The following is a 17,811-nucleotide window of genomic DNA, read 5'->3' on the forward strand; positions in this document are numbered from 1 at the left end:
CAGCATGGACCCACTCTCCTCATTCTCTACCACCCTCTATCATTCTCTACCACTCTCCTCCACTCTCTATCATTCTCTACCACTCTCCTCCACTCTCTACCACTCTCTATCATTCTCTACCACTCTCCTCCACTCTACCACTCTCTACCACTCTCTATCATTCTCTACCACTCTCCTCCACTCTCTACCACCCTCTATCATTCTCTACCACTCTCCTCCCCTCCCTCACTCTCTACCACTCCCCTCAATGCTCTACCACTCTCCTCCACTCTCCTTCTCTTCCCCACACTCTACCACCCTCTATCATTCTCTACCACTCTCCTCCATTCTCTACCACTCTCTATCATTCTCTACCACTCTCCTCCACTCTCCTTCTCTTCCCCACACTCTACTACTCTCTATCATTCTCTACCACTCTCCTCCATTCTCTACCACTCTCTATCATTCTCTACCACTCTCCTCCACTCTCCTTCTCTTCCCCACACTCTACTACTCTCTATCATTCTCTACCACTCTCCTCCATTCTCTACCACTCTCTATCATTCTCTACCACTCTCCTCCACTCTCCTTCTCTTCCCCACACTCTACCACTCTCTATCATTCTCTACCACTCTCCTCCACTCTCCTTCTCTTCCCCACACTCTACCACTCTCTATCATTCTCTACCACTCTCCTCCACTCTCTATCATTCTCTACCACTCTCCTCCACTCTCTATCATTCTCTACCACTCTCCTCCACTCTCTACCACTCTCTATCATTCTCCACCACTCTCCTCCACTCTACCACTCTCTCCTACTCTCCTCCCTCACTCTCTACCACTCCCCTCAATGCTCTACCACTCTCCTCCACTATCTCCTTCTCTCCCCCACGCTCTACCATTCACCTCCATGTTCTACCATTCTCCACGCTGTACCATAATACCCCACTCTCTCCCCCTCCCCCTCACTCTCTCTCGCACGCGTCACGTGTAACGTGCAGGCAGTACACGCGTGTTCCGTGTGATAAGCATGTCCCCTGCGGTACGCACACGCGTGTGGTGTGCGGTACATGTGTGGCGTGCGGTACACGTGTGGTGTGCGGTACGTGTGTGGCGTGCGGTACACGTGTGGTGTGTGGTACACGTGTGGCGTGTGGTACGCGTGTGTGGCGTGCGGTACACGTGTGTGGTGTGTGTGGTGTGCGGTACGCGTGTGGCGTGTGATAAGCATGTCCCGGGCAGTACGCGTGTGGCGTGCGGTACGTGTGTGGCGTGCGGTATGCGTGTGGCGTGCGGTACGCGTGTGTGGTACGTGTGCGGTGTGCGGTACGCACCATGGGCGAGCGTCCGTATGCCGCCACGGCGGCGCTCATCTGAGGGGAGATGTTGTGCAGGCTGGCGTAGGCGCCCGGGCTGGTCAGATCCCCGTTCATACCCGCGTGGGGCACCATGCCAAACGGGCCGGGGTACGGGCCTGGCACTGCCAGCGGGGTCCGCAAGCCTGCTGCCGAAAACACACACAGCTCTGATTTTACACTGAACACACACACACTGAACACTCTCACACACACACCGAACACACACACACTCAACACTCTCACACACACACCGAACACACTGAACGCACACACATTAAACTGAACGCACACAAGCACACACTGAACACTCACTGAACGCACACAAGCACACACTGAACACTCACTGAACACACACACATTAAACTGAACACACACAAGCACACACTGAACTCTCACTGAACGCACACACATTAAATTGAACACACACACATTAAACTGAACACACACAAGCACACACTGAACACTCACTGAATGCACACACATTAAACTGAGCACAGACACATGTGTAAGCACATGGTCACGTAGGAGTGGGCGTGGCTTACTGGGGGGGTGTGGCAGCTCCATGGAGGGGGGTTTCGCGAGGCTGGGGCGCAGGCCAGGCGTGGCGCTGGGGCCCGGGGTCGCGTCCCCCCGGGGGGTGGGGGTGCTGGACTTCTCATGCTGCTGCAGGAGACAAGGAGATCATACACCTGTACATCATACCCCTGTAACATCATACGCCTGTACGTTATACCTGTGCATCATACACCTGTAACATCATTCACCTGTACATATTATACCTGTACATTATACACCTGTACATATTATACCTGTACATTATACACCTGTAAATATTATACCTGTACATTATACACCTGTACATATTATACCTGTGCATCATACACATGTATATAATACCCCCTTTACATGCATCTGCACATTATACATGGATACATCAATAGACCTATAAATTATTCACCTGTACATCACACACCAGTAATGCATACACCTGTATCATCATACAGATATTATATACTCAGACATCATACCCCTGTAAATCAAACACCTGCACATTATTCACCTGCACAGAACATCATACAGCTCAAATGCCACCCCCACCAGCTGTGGCCACACCTACCATGCTCAACTCTTTGGACTTGAGGGAGGAGGAGCTAGCAGAGGAGGCGGTGGAGGCGGGGCTACTGGAGGTGTCCTTCTTCAGGAGGCGTGTCTTATCCAGACCATTCTCTCTGGGTGAGGGGATGGGCGTGGCACGAGGTGAGGAGGGGTCCTGAGAAGAGACAAATCACATTACACACACACACAAAGCATACACACACACACACACACACAGAGCATACACACACACACACACACAGAGCATATACATACTGCATACACACACACACACACACACCATATACATACTCTCAAAAAACACATACTACATCATATACATACACACACATTTTACACAAACAGCACACACACACCCAAAGAGTCACCAACCTCATTGGAAACATCCACAACGAGGTTGTCGTCACTTTTTTCTCCATCGCTGTCCTGCGGAGAGACAGCAGTCAGCCAGACACACAGATTCAAATGCTGTCCTGCCTGTATCTGTTTTTATTTACATAGCAGGTTATGTGCTGTGTATCTTTGTTTTTATTTACCTAGCAGGTTATGTGCTGTGTATCTTTGTTTTTATTTACATAGCAGGTTATGTGCTGTGTATCTTTGTTTTTATTTACATAGCAGGTTATGTGCTGTGTATCTTTGTTTTTATTTACATAGCAGGTTATGTGCTGTGTATCTTTGTTTTTATTTACACAGCAGGTTATGTGAGGTGTACGGTTTTTATTTACATAGCAGGTTATGTGCTGTGTATCTTTGTTTTTATTTACACAGCAGGTTATGTGAGGTGTACGGTTTTTATTTACATAGCAGGTTATGTGCTGTGTATCTTTGTTTTTATTCACACAGCAAGTTGTACTGTGTACGATTTTTATTCACATAGCAGGTTATGTGCTGTGTATCTTTGTTTTTATTCACACAGCAAGTTGTACTGTGTACGATTTTTATTTACATAGCAGGTTATGTGCTGTGTATCTTTGTTTTTATTTACACTGCAGGTTACGTGTGATGTATCTTATTCACATAGCAGGTTATGTGCTGTGTATCTTTGTTTTTATTTACATAGCAGGTTATGTGCCGCGTATGGTTTTCATTGACATTACGGTTTTTAATTTACATAGTGGCTGGAGTCCTTGTCCTCCACTTTCCGCTTCTTGGTGTCGCTGGAGAATTCCGGGCCGTTCCGTCGCTTGTCCGAGCCTCGCAGGCCCTCCGGGATCAGCAGGGAGTTACTCTGGGGGGGGGGGGGCAATTTGGGTTTTAAAATGAGAAAAAAATCCAACCATGTTTCCCTCCTTCCACTCCTGGGACTATGACACATATAGAGCATACACAGGGGCTGGAGAGGGTAGGAGGGGTCAGGAGGTCAAGCCTACGAAGTAATGGGAAACAGCCTCTACTGTGCATGTTGAGGGCAAAAGAGCTTGCTGCCCATTGAATTCAATGTAGAAAACCAATGTGATTCAACCACGAAAGAAAACATCATCGGTTAATCTTTTTGAGAGCATAAATTTCATTATGTGTAGCAGTTTGTGAATCAGTTGTTGTTTTGGTCCAGGGGTCTTGGGAAAATATTTATTAAAATGTAGATGTTTTATTATATATTACATATTTTTTTACAATCTGCTTTTCGTATGAAATGTAATGATCCTTAATTGAATTTCAGAATACCATCAGGGAAGTTTTATTTTGCCTTCAAAAGTCTGTTATTCCCCATTCGCTTCAATGAAAGGTCCAATGTTCTGGCCTCAGCACGTGCAGTAGTACAGGCTTACTTCCGGGACTTCACAAGCTCAGGTTAGCTGAGGGCATGCTCGCCTGTCTAGTTCAATATGCGTGTCTATGTTATGACGCCATATTGTTATGTCACGTCGATCCTAGCCAGAGAATAGCCACTCGAAATTATTCCGGTCTGCACTGGTGTTGTAGCCACGCCCCTTTCGCATGTTAAACAGTATTTTTGTGACGGGACTCATTCATGCGCATGTGTGAGATTAACTGACCAGAGACCATTCTCCGAAAATGAAATGTCTGGCTCTAGAGTCACATTTACCTGCACAAAATAATCCTTCCTGGTGTTAAAAAAAAAAAAAAAAAATCACAAGAATCGCCTGATTGGTCCAGATTTCCAATTTGTCAGTGTCGTTTTTTTTTAGTTAACAAAGAACAGGCCCTAACTGATTGGTCCGTTCTATTTAAGAGCCAGGATATGTTGGAAGACCCATCAAACACTAGTGACCCTACGCCCATTTAAACAGGGTCTCTTCAACGGGTCCCTCAGGGGGCTGAAACAGGTCCAGCACAGAGCACACACAGCTCCCAATCCACTGCAGCCCATAAGGCTCAGTCAGGACAGAACCATCCGGAACATTTCAGAGCTCACCAGGCGCAGATTAGCTGGAGACTGACTGTTCTCCCCACACACACACACACAGGCACACACACACACACACACACAGACTAAAGTGAACGTTTGTCCACATTCCGCCTTTCAGCGGCTTATGGTAAATAATTATGCCCAGATCATCCAGGGAGAACAGCCTTAATGCCAGATAAGCATCTTTCACAATATTCATATGAAAGCCGTCTATACGGACACACATTATGGACACACACACACACACACATCTGCATGTAATCACACACACACACACACACACACACTCGTCAGCAGCCAGTACAAATGGCCCTGTTGAGCACTCCCGAGGTCCCTGTTGTTGCCCGGTCAAGTCCTTGCCTGCGTGTTGTGTGTGTGTGTGTGTGCCTGTGTGTGCCTGTGTGTGTGTGTGTGCCTGTGTGTGTGTGTGTGCCTGTGTGTGTGTGTGTGTGTGTGTGCCTGTGTGTGTGTGCCTGTGTGTGTGTGTGCCTGTGTGTGTGTGTGTGTGTGTGTGCGTGTGTGTGTGTGTGCGTGTCGCAAACAACATCCCCCTTCTTTTGAATGCGGGACGGGCCTAATGCCGGGAATAAAGTGCGGTAATCCCCCGGGGCACAATGAGCCGCGAAGCCGTGGGGGCGGGGGGGGGGGGGGGGGGGGATCAGCGGTTTAGCGTTCGAGGCTGCGGCACGAAGTCCTCCTGCAGGCAGGGGATTACCACCCCACAATTATGTAAAATACATTTAAAAAGGTTCTGACAACGACATGGGCATCAACGGCCACAGGGACGTTAACAAACAAGCGTGGGGGGTGGGGTGGGGGGGGGGGGGTGGAGATGGCTGCTTGTGAGGGGGGGAGGCCTGGGGAGGGGTTGAGGGGGGTGTTTGAGGAGGGGGGGGGGGGGGGGGAGGGGTCTGTGAGTTCGCATCAAGCCATACAGGGGTAAATTATTTAAACGGCCTGAAAAATGACGCAGTGACCCACGAAATGCTGGAGCGATTGGGCAACCCCCCCCTGCCCGCCCCCCCTCTAGCAGCAAAGGCTTTCTGCCCCCCCCCCTTCCCCCCCATCACCACCACCACAGCACTCTGGCAGGAGAATTAAAACATGTTACAATGCCTTCCTTTAAGCGGAGGATTAGCATATCCAAGGGGCGATTTGTTCACTGAGGTGTTAAATGCTAGGAACAATGGTGATGGGCCTGTGTGAAGCCCTCTCACAAAGGCCCACTAAAGCCTCATTTGGAAGAGAAAACTGCTCAAAACAAAAAAAACCCAAATCAGGGGGGCAGCCTCTGCTACTCTGGCAGCCCCCTTTACCGCCAAATACAGCCTTTTGCCATGAGACACAACCATTTACCGTCATACGAACCCCTTCACCGCCAAATACACAACTTTATCGCCAAATATACCTTTACCACAAGACACAACCATTCACCATCAAATATACTTCTTTACCACAAATATACCCCTTTACCACAAGACACAACCATTCACCATCAAATATACTTCTTTACCACAAGACACAACCATTCACCATCAAATATAGCCTTCTACCACAACACACAACCATTCACCATCATATACACCCCTTTACCACAAGACACAACCATTCACCATCAAATACACCCCTTTACCACAAGACACAACCATTCACCATCATATACACCCCTTTACCACAAGACACAACCATTCACCATCATATACACCCCTCTACCACAAGACACAACCATTCACCATCATATACACCCCTTTACCCCGGCTACGGTGAAGGGGCAGAAGCCTTGACAGACGGAAGAGGATGATTTTAAAATCGCTTTCGTTTATGCAGCGCTCCAAAACAGCGAAGAAGAAAGATGTCGTCATGTTCATCCACTCAATGAGACACTGAGACGTGACAGAGTGCACACACAGCCACCCATGTGATATTGTAGGCCAATCGCAGGCGATCTCCGCGCTGACGTCGGTGGGGTGAGCGCACTGCGGTGGCTGAACCGTTTTCCGCTCGAACGCGTGGTTTTCACGTCACGCGGCTCGTAAGAACTAGCCCCGAAGGTCATTTCCGCGGCTGGAACACCGCTGCCTTCAGGCTGCGGACCACGGGAGACGCGTTTCTCATTCATATGCTGATTTATGGATTCCTACCTTCCGTCGTATCATACCACACAAGCAGGCATTTTGCCTGGAGGAAGACTAGCGCGGGTGTGTGGGGGGTGTGTGGGGGATTGGTGAGGAGGTGGAGATGAGATGGGAGAGGTGGAGACAGGTCTCCGCAGCGCGGTTGCTAGGGGTGATGAACTCTGTCGGCGCGCGGCGCTGTCAGAGCCGTCCGGGCTGGGAGCGTGAGGGCCGGGGTTCACCAAAGACATTTCTTCTGTTGTCTTTTGATATCTCCCCCCCGTCATCGCTAAGGGGAGCGATTCCCAGCATGCTCTCTGTTCAGCGAACCCACGCCGCGCCGCGCCGGGCTCGGGCGTCTTCATTACGGCGCCTGACAGGACGAGCGGAGGGAGGGATGAAACGGCTCCGTGTGAAAGAGGGAAGGAGAGGGAGAGAGGAGCGGCGTGACATCGGGAGACGGGCGCGGGACGCCGCGCGCTAGCCCGCGCGCTCGCGGCGAAGGACTGAGAGACACACGGCGGCGAGAGCAGGAAGCACGGCGGCCAGAGGGAGAACGTCTGACACGTACGTCAATCATACTCATAACCCAACCATAACCCAACCAAAACCATAAATATAACCCTTACCCAACCACAGCCATAATAACCATAACCCCTACGTACACGCACGCAAGCACGCACACACTTACACCCACGGGCCACTACACTACCCCAAAAACACCACACAGACAACTACATCCCTCCAAAATCATCACAACTACTGTGTACTGTCCCACAACCAACACAAAAACCGCTGCAGTGCCACAAAGCAATGAACCGTGACATTTTCTGCTAAACAACACAGAAGCCACACACGTAACTCAGAGGGACACCCCAGCAAGAAATACGAGGGGGGGGGGGGGGGCGCTTGGGGCCCCACAGGCTGCATGGGGATCCTGCAGTGTCACCACGGCCTGCTGCACTGAGGCATTCTGTATTTGTCAATTTGGATGTGAGCATCTTGCTAAATGCTGAGCCGATTGGCTATCTGGGTAATGTAGTAATGTCAGGGTAGTGATGCCTACATTAGCCAAGGAAATGGGCTTACTCCGGCCAGTAGATGGCAGAAGCCAAACCAACTAAAACACATATGGAGCACCACATAGTTTTTTGGTTTATCCAAAATACCCAGAACATTGTACATTGTTTAACAATAACTCTGAATTTGTCTGGAACATTATACTTACCAGGATAGCTATAGACCCAGTAGCTCTTTAATATCAACTAGATTTGCTCCAGCTTACATTGGCCATGTCAGACCATTAGCATCCATTTAGTTAGCGTTAGCACAGCCCAACTAGGTTTGATGCAGCGTGAGCAATGGCCACCTGTTTCTGGAGTTTTACAAACAAACCCAGGAATGTTACACACTGCTGGCAGACCCAGCCTCTCCTGTACACTGACATCTGAACACTACTCATCTGCACAGCAACATCTGAACACTACCGTCCAAACGCTGCTCACCTGCGCACCAACACCTGAGCGCTGCACACCTGTGCACAGGGTCAAAAGGAGAGAAGAGGGAGCGCCACTTACCGTGCTTGGCTCTCTGTCTGTTCCCACGGTTACCGAGAAATGCACAAACATGGCCGTTCAGAAGGAGCCAGACAAAGAAAGGAAAACACAGGAAGAGGAGGAATTAGAAACACAGGGGGCAAGTCATGTTTTAAGCAGCCTTTATTCAGAGTAGCATTGCACACGTCCTCATACAGCACAGAAAACTAAGGCTCGTTTTACACACTTCCTGTAGCTCACAGGTCACATGACCCCACCAAAACCTTACAGCAAAATGAATTAATTACCAGTCAAATTAATTCCATTTAAAAACAGGCGCAAAGTGCAAGTTCTTGTCATTATTGCAATACAGAGGAGTCCCCCATTAGCCTCAATGAATCTCTGCTCAATCTTACTCACTCACACACACACACTCACACGCACAAAATGAAAACTCACCAATCAGGACCTAACCTGAAATGGTGTTGCAGTTTTGTGCTGCTCTTGTTCTGCCACAGTGCAAAAACACACCTGAGCTTGCACCCCCCCCCCCCTTTCACCCCCCCACCACACACAGGAGAGCACTAACATATCCCTTATTTTCAAGTCATTTATTTTAAATATGTCATTAAATATGTATTGATATGCCATATTCTTAAAAATAGTACAATATTAGTAATACACGTTCCAAGTTTCACCTTGTTACACCTGAATTCTGAATTTAAAAAGAAAAAACAAAACAAGAAAAAACAAAACCAAAAAAAAACATGAAAACATTGCATGGCATTCATGAGCCAGAACCCCTGGGATGTGAAAATGAGAGAATGTTCTGAATGAGATGAAAGGAAAACAGAATGAAAGGAAGAGAATGGAAGAGATTCAGCGGGAGACAGGCTGGACCCCACAGACATGCTGCAGACCCCCTTCACTTCACACAAAAATAACAAAACAAAAAGCAGAAGCAGCAAGCTTTCCCTGCCAGGGTGGAGAATGAAGCCAAAAACCTAGCTCAGCTAAACTCAGGTGTGTCACAGGTAAACTCAGGTGTGTCACAGGTAAACCTGGCTCAGGTAAACTCAGGTGTGTCACAGGTAAACCTGGCTCAGGTAAACTCAGGTGTGTCACAGGTAAATCTGGCTCAGGTAAACTCAGATGTCACACAGGTTAACCTGGCACAGGTAAACTCAGGTGTAGCACAGGTAAATCTGGCTCAGGTAAACTCAGGTGTCACACAGGTAAACCTGGCACAGGTAAACTCAGGTGTGTCACACAGGTAAAGCCGGTTCAGGTAAACTCAGGCGTCACACAGGTAAACCTGGCTCAGGTAAACTCAGGTGTGTCACACAGGTAAACTCAGGTGTCACACAGGTAAACCCGGCTCAGGTAAACTCAGGTGTCACACAGGTAAACCTGGCTCAGGTAAACTCAGGTGTCACACAGGTAAACTCAGGTGTCACACAGGTAAACCCGGCTCAGGTAAACTCAGGTGTCACACAGGTAAACCCGGCTCAGGTAAACTCAGGTGTCACACAGGTAAACCTGGCTCGGGTCGCTCAGTCCTAATTGATCCTGTCCTGCCGCTCACCTCTGTGGTGGTCCGACTCATGGGCGCTCTTCTTGTCGTCTTTGACGGACAGGTGAGGCGGCCCCCCCAGGGCACTGGAGAGAGCCAATAGGCTGGCGCTGCCCCCCAGGTGAGGCAGGCCGGGGGGCGGCAAACCCGCAGGGTGGGGGGTCATGGGGACAGGGGGGGCGTGGCCGTGAGACAGGTGCTGCTGCTGCGGAAAAGAGAGAAAGAATCGATCAGTAAATAAAACAATCAACCACTCGATTATACAGTCAATACATCAGCTAACCCAGCAAATCCATCCATCCAATTAATCCATGAGTGAACCGATGAATCAATCGGTAAGGCTGACTAATCAATCAACCAGCCGTTCATTAAAGCTCAGTTAGCCATCGGGGTAACGTTGTCAGTGTAACTATGTAAGTATAGCCGCAGGGGGCTAACAGCACACTGGTCAGGTGAGCCACTCTCGCTGCTGGGATCTGGCTGGCCTCAGCCCAGGAGCCACACACATGCAGATCTTTACGGCATATGGACAGGCTGCTATAACGGACTCAGCCAAGCACTGGATCAGATAAAACGCTGATTTAATAACCAATGACTCCACAGCTGCAGGATAACACTGATTATATGAAACAGTCAGTCCACTGTGTGACACAGTACAGTACAGACTACTCTACGCCTCCTGTGCTAACTGTACCACTCGGCCACACCATGAGCACTGACTGGCTGGATGACATGCTCGATGGACCAATCACACGGCCTGGAATCGTCTCCTGGCAGTACAAACTAATCTTTTCTCTTTTTTTCCCCTCCTTCATAGTTGTTGTTCTCTCCCACATGGAGTACTTAGGAGATCTTTCAAGCTGCTAATAGCTGTCTGAGTCATGACCCCCCCCCCCTCTCCTGCCCCATCTCACTCCCCCAAGGGCCTTGCACCCCCCCTTTGAGTGAACAGGGTCCAGCCATGAACAATACTGACAGCTGGGATTTTTTTTGGAGGGGGTGGGGGGGCAGCTGCCTCATTGAATGGGGGTTGGGTGAGGTTGACACATCACCGCAACAAGGGGGGGGGGGCGTGGTGTGAGGATTGTGTTTGTGTCATCAGGGGTTGGTGGGGGGGGGGGGGGGGGGGGGGGATTTTACGACATTTGATGGTGAGGATGGTCACAGGCCTTACTCACTGCATATAGCAGGTGACAAAACACACCAACATCACACACCACACAGGACTCCATACACTAGCATCACACACTCCTCACACACCACACAAAGACTGCACACGCTAATATCACACACTCATCGCACACCAAACAGGACTCACACACACACACACTCATATCACACCAGCACACAGGAGTGAACACAATGCACACGCAAACACTATGACGAGGAGCCATCGTAATAAAGCCCGCTCCATTAGGCAGAGACGTTAAACAGTAAATGAAATTTATCGAGCTCTCCGAGCCCCGGGGTGGGCAGAGCAGACTCTAATGCTCCCGGACTTCACCAGGACGCTCGCTTGAAAAGACGCTTACACGGGGGGGGTATGATTTAATCACCTTAATTAATGTTCGCTTCTAAGCCGAGCACATGACCTGTCCGCATAAATAATTCATAACCGAGCGTTTAGTGGCACACGGGCCCCGCAGCCTGGACGCACCGACAGACAGAGCGAAGACACTGATACGCCCACTTCTGCGCGACCTTGAGAAAGGTCAAATAAAAACAGAGGACTTCCTCTTCCTGTACGGTGGGGACCCTCCCGGTGCACTGAGCTGGAGTCCGTCTCTACGCTTCTAATTCCAAATTTACTAAAACAGCCCCCTCCCCCAGACAGACACACACACACACACACACACACACACACAGAGGGAAGGCGTTATATACTTACGCAAGGATAAGCTGTCAGGTATTATAAAGCCACATGAATAAAATTTAAGCCGCAAATCCCCTGCAGGCCAGAGATTTTGGGGTGGGGGGGGTGTGTGTGGGTGGGAGGTGTCAGACAGAGAAGGTCACCCCCCCTTTTCTCCCCCCCCCCCCCCCCCCCCACTTTATTTTCCCTAATTGATGCCAGTAGCGCTGGGCTGGGAGCTGCGTCAGGCTGGCCAGTGACTGATGAAAGGACGTTTTTTCGGGGGTTCTTTTATCGGCCCTAATCCCCCCTCCCCGCAGGGGTCGTCCCGGTGGGACAGCAGCTCCGAGCCCAGATGGATTAGCTGCCCCCATTGTTAAACCGTTATGCCCCCCCCCCCATGTCTAATTACCATCACAAAGAGTCTGGGAAGTGCTGAACCACCAGCAGCAGCGTCTTCTCACAAGCAATTAACAGAAATTGATAAATGAGTCATTTGAATGTTCTCATATCCCATAATGCCAAGGGCCTCCTCAAATCCCATAAGGCCTAGTGCCTCCTCAGATCCCATAATGCCGAGGGCCTCTTTTTTAACCCCATTTCTTCTCTTTCAAAAGGTCTATTTTAGCCGCGTCGACTGCGGCTGATTCCGTACCCCCCCTCCCTGCCCCCTTCCCCCTCCCCACTCCCCCAGCAGAGTCTACCCTTTGACAGCTAAAAAAAAAAGCATGGGGCCTTTTGCTCTGGGGGTACAGGGTAAACACATGCTTCATTAAATTCATTTGGAACACAAAGACACAGCAACATCACAAACATCACAGCCATCCAAAAAAAAACACTGCCAAGAGGTGCAGTCAAAAGAGCCAGAAATGCTAATATCACCATGCTTCCCTAAACCCCCCCCCCCCCCAGGCCCCCGCCTTGTGAATATCACTACTGATATCCTGTCATCCATCCACTAAGACACTGAACTGGAGTACTGTGAGGGGGAAAAAACCCACAACCCCCTTTCACAGCACACATTACCCACAATTCCCCATCACAGTACACATTACCCACAATGCACCACCATAGCACACATTACCCACAATCCCCAATCAAAGAACACACATTGCCCACAATCCCCCACCACATAACATTATGCACAATCCCACATCACAGAACACACATTACCCATGATCCCCCACATCACTGCACACACACAAACATGACCCACAATCCCCCATGCCAGGAAGTAAAATGAAAGTATACACACTGTAGGAGGTAGACCAGGAAGTCCACGTACCCCGATGATGGCATTCAGCTCGGCCATGGTCACCTGTTTGGCCCTCTCCACTGCCTGAGCTACCTGCTGCTGGTGCTGCGAGCACAGAGAGCCATCAGACGGACGGACGGACAGACAAACAGACATACAGCAGCTTCAGACACAGGCAGAGAGAGCAGCTTCAAACAGACAGACAGAAAGAGAGAGAGAGAGAGCAGCTTCAGACACACAGATAGACAGGAAGAGTAGCTCAGACACAGAGAGAGAGAGAGAGAGAGAGAGAGAGAGAGAGAGAGAGAGAGAGAGCAGCTTCAGACACAGACAGAGAGAGAGAGAGAGAGAGAGAGAGAGAGAGAGAGAGAGAGAGAGCAGCTTCAGACACACAGATTGATGCCACAGTTAACCTGCCATCTATAATTCAGTCTCAGCTCACAGTCACATTTCACTCGTGTGCTGGATTTAGTGAGCAGCAGCTCCAGCCATTTAAACCATCCTGTCAGGAGAATGACACACACACACACACAGCTACACACACACACACACACACACACACACACACACACACTCTCACACTCTCACACACACACACACACACACACTCACTCACCTACACACACACACACACACACACACACACACACACACACACTCTCACACTCTCACACTCTCACACACACACACACACACCTACACAGACACACACACACTCAGACAGACGCACACCGTGCACCATCGCACTCTCACGCGCACTTACTTCCTGTGACAGGAACGGGATGACCTGGGCACAGATGGTGTTCAGCCGCTTCGCGATCTCAGTCTGAGGAAGAGAGGCGCCGTTAACCAACGCTCACACAACGCTGCCAGAACGTAAATACAACATGGAAACCAGTTCAGTTCTGTAACACACCTAAAAATGGTAAACAGGGATAATTCTGTAACACACTCAGGGCCTGAAATAATTGAATAAGGCAGATTAAAGGGAAAACATCCAGCAGTTCAAGGGGTTGGGGATAAAGCCAAAGCTAATCTTCAGCAGGCTAAGCTTTAGCACTGAGGGTCAGCCCTCATGTGGTTCTGCTGTCCTACTGGAGCTGCACTGTGACCACAGTCAGCACAGTCAGCACAGCTACACACTGAGCACAATCAGCACAGCTACACACTGAGCACAGTCAGCACAGTCAGCAAAGCTGAATACTGAGCACAGTCAGCACAGCTGCACACTGACCACAGTCAGCACAGTCATCACAGCTGCACACTGAGCACAGTCAGCACAGCTACACAGTCATCACAGCTAAACACTGAGCACAGTCAGCACAGCTGCACACTGAGCACAGTCAGCAGTCAGCACAGCTGCACACTGAGCAGTTATCACAGCTGCACACTGAGCACAGTCAGCACACCTGCAGACTGAGCAGTCAGAACAGCTGCACAGAGAACAGTGAACACAGCTTCACGCTGAGAACAGTCCTGCAGTCAGCACAGCTGCGTTCTGAGCACAGTCAACCCCACACAGCCCCCCGCCCACTACATCCACCCACAGAGCCCTGCGCCAGGCCTACATTCAATTTAACCAAGTGTCACTGACAAATTCTCCTATTCCCATAAGCACTTTAGGATTATTTCATTGCTTAAAATTTAATTTGTTCCAACTCGCGTCTCCATGGCAACACAAGTCTCCCCTGCAAATTACGGGGATAATTGGATATCTCGTCTCTCTGCTCCTCTCAAATCCAATGATTCTGCTCAAATTGCAGCAGCCAATCAAATTTGGCCGGCCTCCTGAGTAACGGGGCATCCATCTTGGTGTCCCAGGCACTCCAACGATGTCGGGGCGGGGTCAGGGATCGGGTTTCGCGGCCTCCTAGGGGGATCATGGGATACGGCCGATTTCCCATTAGCGTTAGCAAGTGCCCGGAAACTTCCTGAATTCAGCTCATCGCTGTGGTCAAATGAGGAAAAAAAACTACATCGAGGAAAAACCACTCTGGACTGAAGTGGAGTTCGGATTACAAACGCAGAGACCTGGCGTTTCATAGCGGGGTGAACGGGGCATTTATTTGGCTGGACAGTCTGAGGGCCTCCTGTCCTCCAGAGTAACGCAGCTTGCTTTACGGGACACAACTCACCAAAATGTCCCCGGAAAACACCAAAATGTCCCCTCTTTCAGTGGGTGTCAAGATTCACATTCTAAGAGCAGAAAAGCCCCAGAGCAGGGGTGGCCAACCCCGGTCCTGGAGAGCCGCAGGGTCTGCTGTTTTTTGTTTTCACCTTAAATACAGCAGCCACTTAAGACTGAAGAAACCAGGCGAGGTGAGTTAACTGCTATAATTGATCAATTAAGTGCAGAGTAAAAAAACAAAAACCAGCAGACCCTGTGGCTCTCCAGGACCTGGGTTGGCCACCCCCGCCCTAGAGCGTTCCACCGGAATCTCAGAGCTGAAGGAGGAGACCAGCGCAAGTAGCAGCTTTCCCCACGGGACACCCTGAAAAGGACCCGTTTAAAAACTCGCTACCTCAGAGCAGAATCTCAAACCCCAGGTGACGGGTAACCGGGTAAAATCTCCTCTCTCCCCAAATCGGACCGCCGAACCCGGGACGAAGCCGCCCTCGTCTCGGGGGGTCCCTGCATTATGCAGGACTACAGCCCTGACGGGGCTCTCCTCCACAGCGATTTAAGCAGCGGGACAAGGAAACGTGCGGAAACAGAGTCGCGTTTCACAACAAGACGCCCGAGCGCTGCCCGTGACGCACAGAGCATCAATGCTGCAGGAGGCCCATCAAACATGCATGTGCTGGGAGAGAGCGGACACTCAGAACCAGAGGCCCACACACACAACACACACGTACTATACACACACTGCACACACACACACACAAACACACACCACACACACACAAACACACACCTCACACACACACAAACACACACCAGACACACTACACAAACACACACCTCACACACTACACACACACAAACACACACTATACAAACACACACCAGACACACTACACACAAACACACACCAGACACACTACACAAACACACACCTCACACACTACACACACACTACACACACACACACCTCACACACTATACAAACACACACCTCACACACTACACACACACAAACACACCACACACACTATACAAACACACACCTCACACACTATACAAACACACACCACACACACTACACACACAAACACACACCAGACACACTACACACACAAACACACACCACAAACACACACCACACACACTACACACATACAAACACACACCACACACACTATACAAACACACACCTCACACACTACACACATACAAACACACACCAGACACACTACACACACAAACACACACACTGCACACACACCTCACACACTACACACACAACACACACGTACTATACACACACTGCACACACACACACACACACACACACAAACACACACCAGACACACTACACAAACACACACCTCACACACTACACACACACAAACACACACCAAACACACTATACAAACACACAGCAGACACACTACACAAACACACACCAGACACACTACACACATACAAACACACACCACACACACTATACAAACACACACCTCACACACACACAAACACACACCAGACACACTACACAAACACACACCTCACACACTACACACACACAAACACACACCAAACACACTATACAAACACACACCTCACACACTACACAAACACACACCTCACACACACAAACACACACCACACACACTATACAAACACACACCTCACACACTATACAAACACACACCTCACACACTACACACACACAAACACACACTATACAAACACACACCTCACGCTACACAAACACACACCTCACACACACACAAACACATACCGCACATACACACACTGCACAAACACACACCACGTGTGTGCATCCATAAAAACATAAGCAGGCCTTGGTTATGGGTGTGTGCTAAGTGTATCTACAGTGATACCATATGCAGGTGTGTACTAAGTGGATATACAGTAACACACAATATGCAGACATGTACTAAGTAGATTTATAGTAACACACAGTATTTAGGTGTGGCAAGTGGATTAACAGGAGAACAGAGTATGTAAGTGCGTGCTAAGTGTATCTACAGTAACAGTGTACAGGTGTGTGCTAAGTGGATCTACAGTAACAGTGTACAGGTGTGTGCTAAGTGGATCTACAGTAACAGTGTACAGGTGTGTGCTAAGTGGATCTACAGTAACAGTGTACAGGTGTGTGCTAAGTGGATCTACAGTAACAGTGTACAGGTGTGTGCTAAGTGGATCTACAGTATGACACCGTATGCCCTCTCAGCAGGGAGGAAGCAACAGACACGCACAGGAGCATGTCAGAAAGGAACCAGAGTAAACCCGCCCCCTACGGTGGCCCAGAGGGACACAGGTGTGGGAGTCCCACTGCCGGGGCTGAAGACGAAATTAGCAGCTGAATTAAACCTTTCCGTGAAAGGATGGGGTTGAAAAAGAGAGAAAAGGAGGCAGCAGGAGGCCTTTGCTTGATCCTGGGCCCACGGTGAGGTCAGCGCCTGGTCTGCGGCGCAGCGAGGCCGGGGTAGAGACTTCCAGGGCTCTGCCCCCTCTCCCCCCGCTAA

The 17,811-nt window shown here is 49.8% G+C and overlaps 1 protein-coding gene and 1 long non-coding RNA gene across 3 annotated transcripts in view; one reads left to right on the forward strand and one right to left on the reverse strand.

Moving 5' to 3' along the window:
* Window positions 1-17,811, reverse strand: part of LOC118206726 (transducin-like enhancer protein 1) — a 28,370-nt gene that overhangs the window by 6,304 nt on the left and 4,255 nt on the right. The window contains exons 5-13 of the mRNA XM_035379750.1: window positions 13,919-13,981; window positions 13,186-13,260; window positions 10,061-10,253; window positions 8,518-8,534; window positions 3,567-3,683; window positions 2,825-2,878; window positions 2,454-2,606; window positions 1,879-1,996; window positions 1,313-1,479 (exon numbers count right to left, since the gene is read on the reverse strand). Of these exons, the coding sequence (XP_035235641.1) occupies window positions 1,313-1,479; window positions 1,879-1,996; window positions 2,454-2,606; window positions 2,825-2,878; window positions 3,567-3,683; window positions 8,518-8,534; window positions 10,061-10,253; window positions 13,186-13,260; window positions 13,919-13,981 (957 nt within the window). The remainder of the gene's footprint in view (window positions 1-1,312; window positions 1,480-1,878; window positions 1,997-2,453; window positions 2,607-2,824; window positions 2,879-3,566; window positions 3,684-8,517; window positions 8,535-10,060; window positions 10,254-13,185; window positions 13,261-13,918; window positions 13,982-17,811) is intronic.
* LOC118206727 lies at window positions 9,678-10,014 on the forward strand. 2 transcript variants are annotated; one of them, XR_004761236.1, is made up of 4 exons: window positions 9,678-9,748; window positions 9,800-9,870; window positions 9,905-9,915; window positions 9,952-10,014. It is a non-coding gene; the product is annotated as an uncharacterized LOC118206727 (long non-coding RNA). The 2 variants fall into 2 exon arrangements; XR_004761237.1 differs by having other exon boundaries at window positions 9,723-9,748; window positions 9,785-9,870.

The sequence above is a fragment of the Anguilla anguilla genome, chromosome 10 (assembly GCF_013347855.1).
Source record: "Anguilla anguilla isolate fAngAng1 chromosome 10, fAngAng1.pri, whole genome shotgun sequence".
Lineage (NCBI taxonomy): Eukaryota > Metazoa > Chordata > Actinopteri > Anguilliformes > Anguillidae > Anguilla > Anguilla anguilla.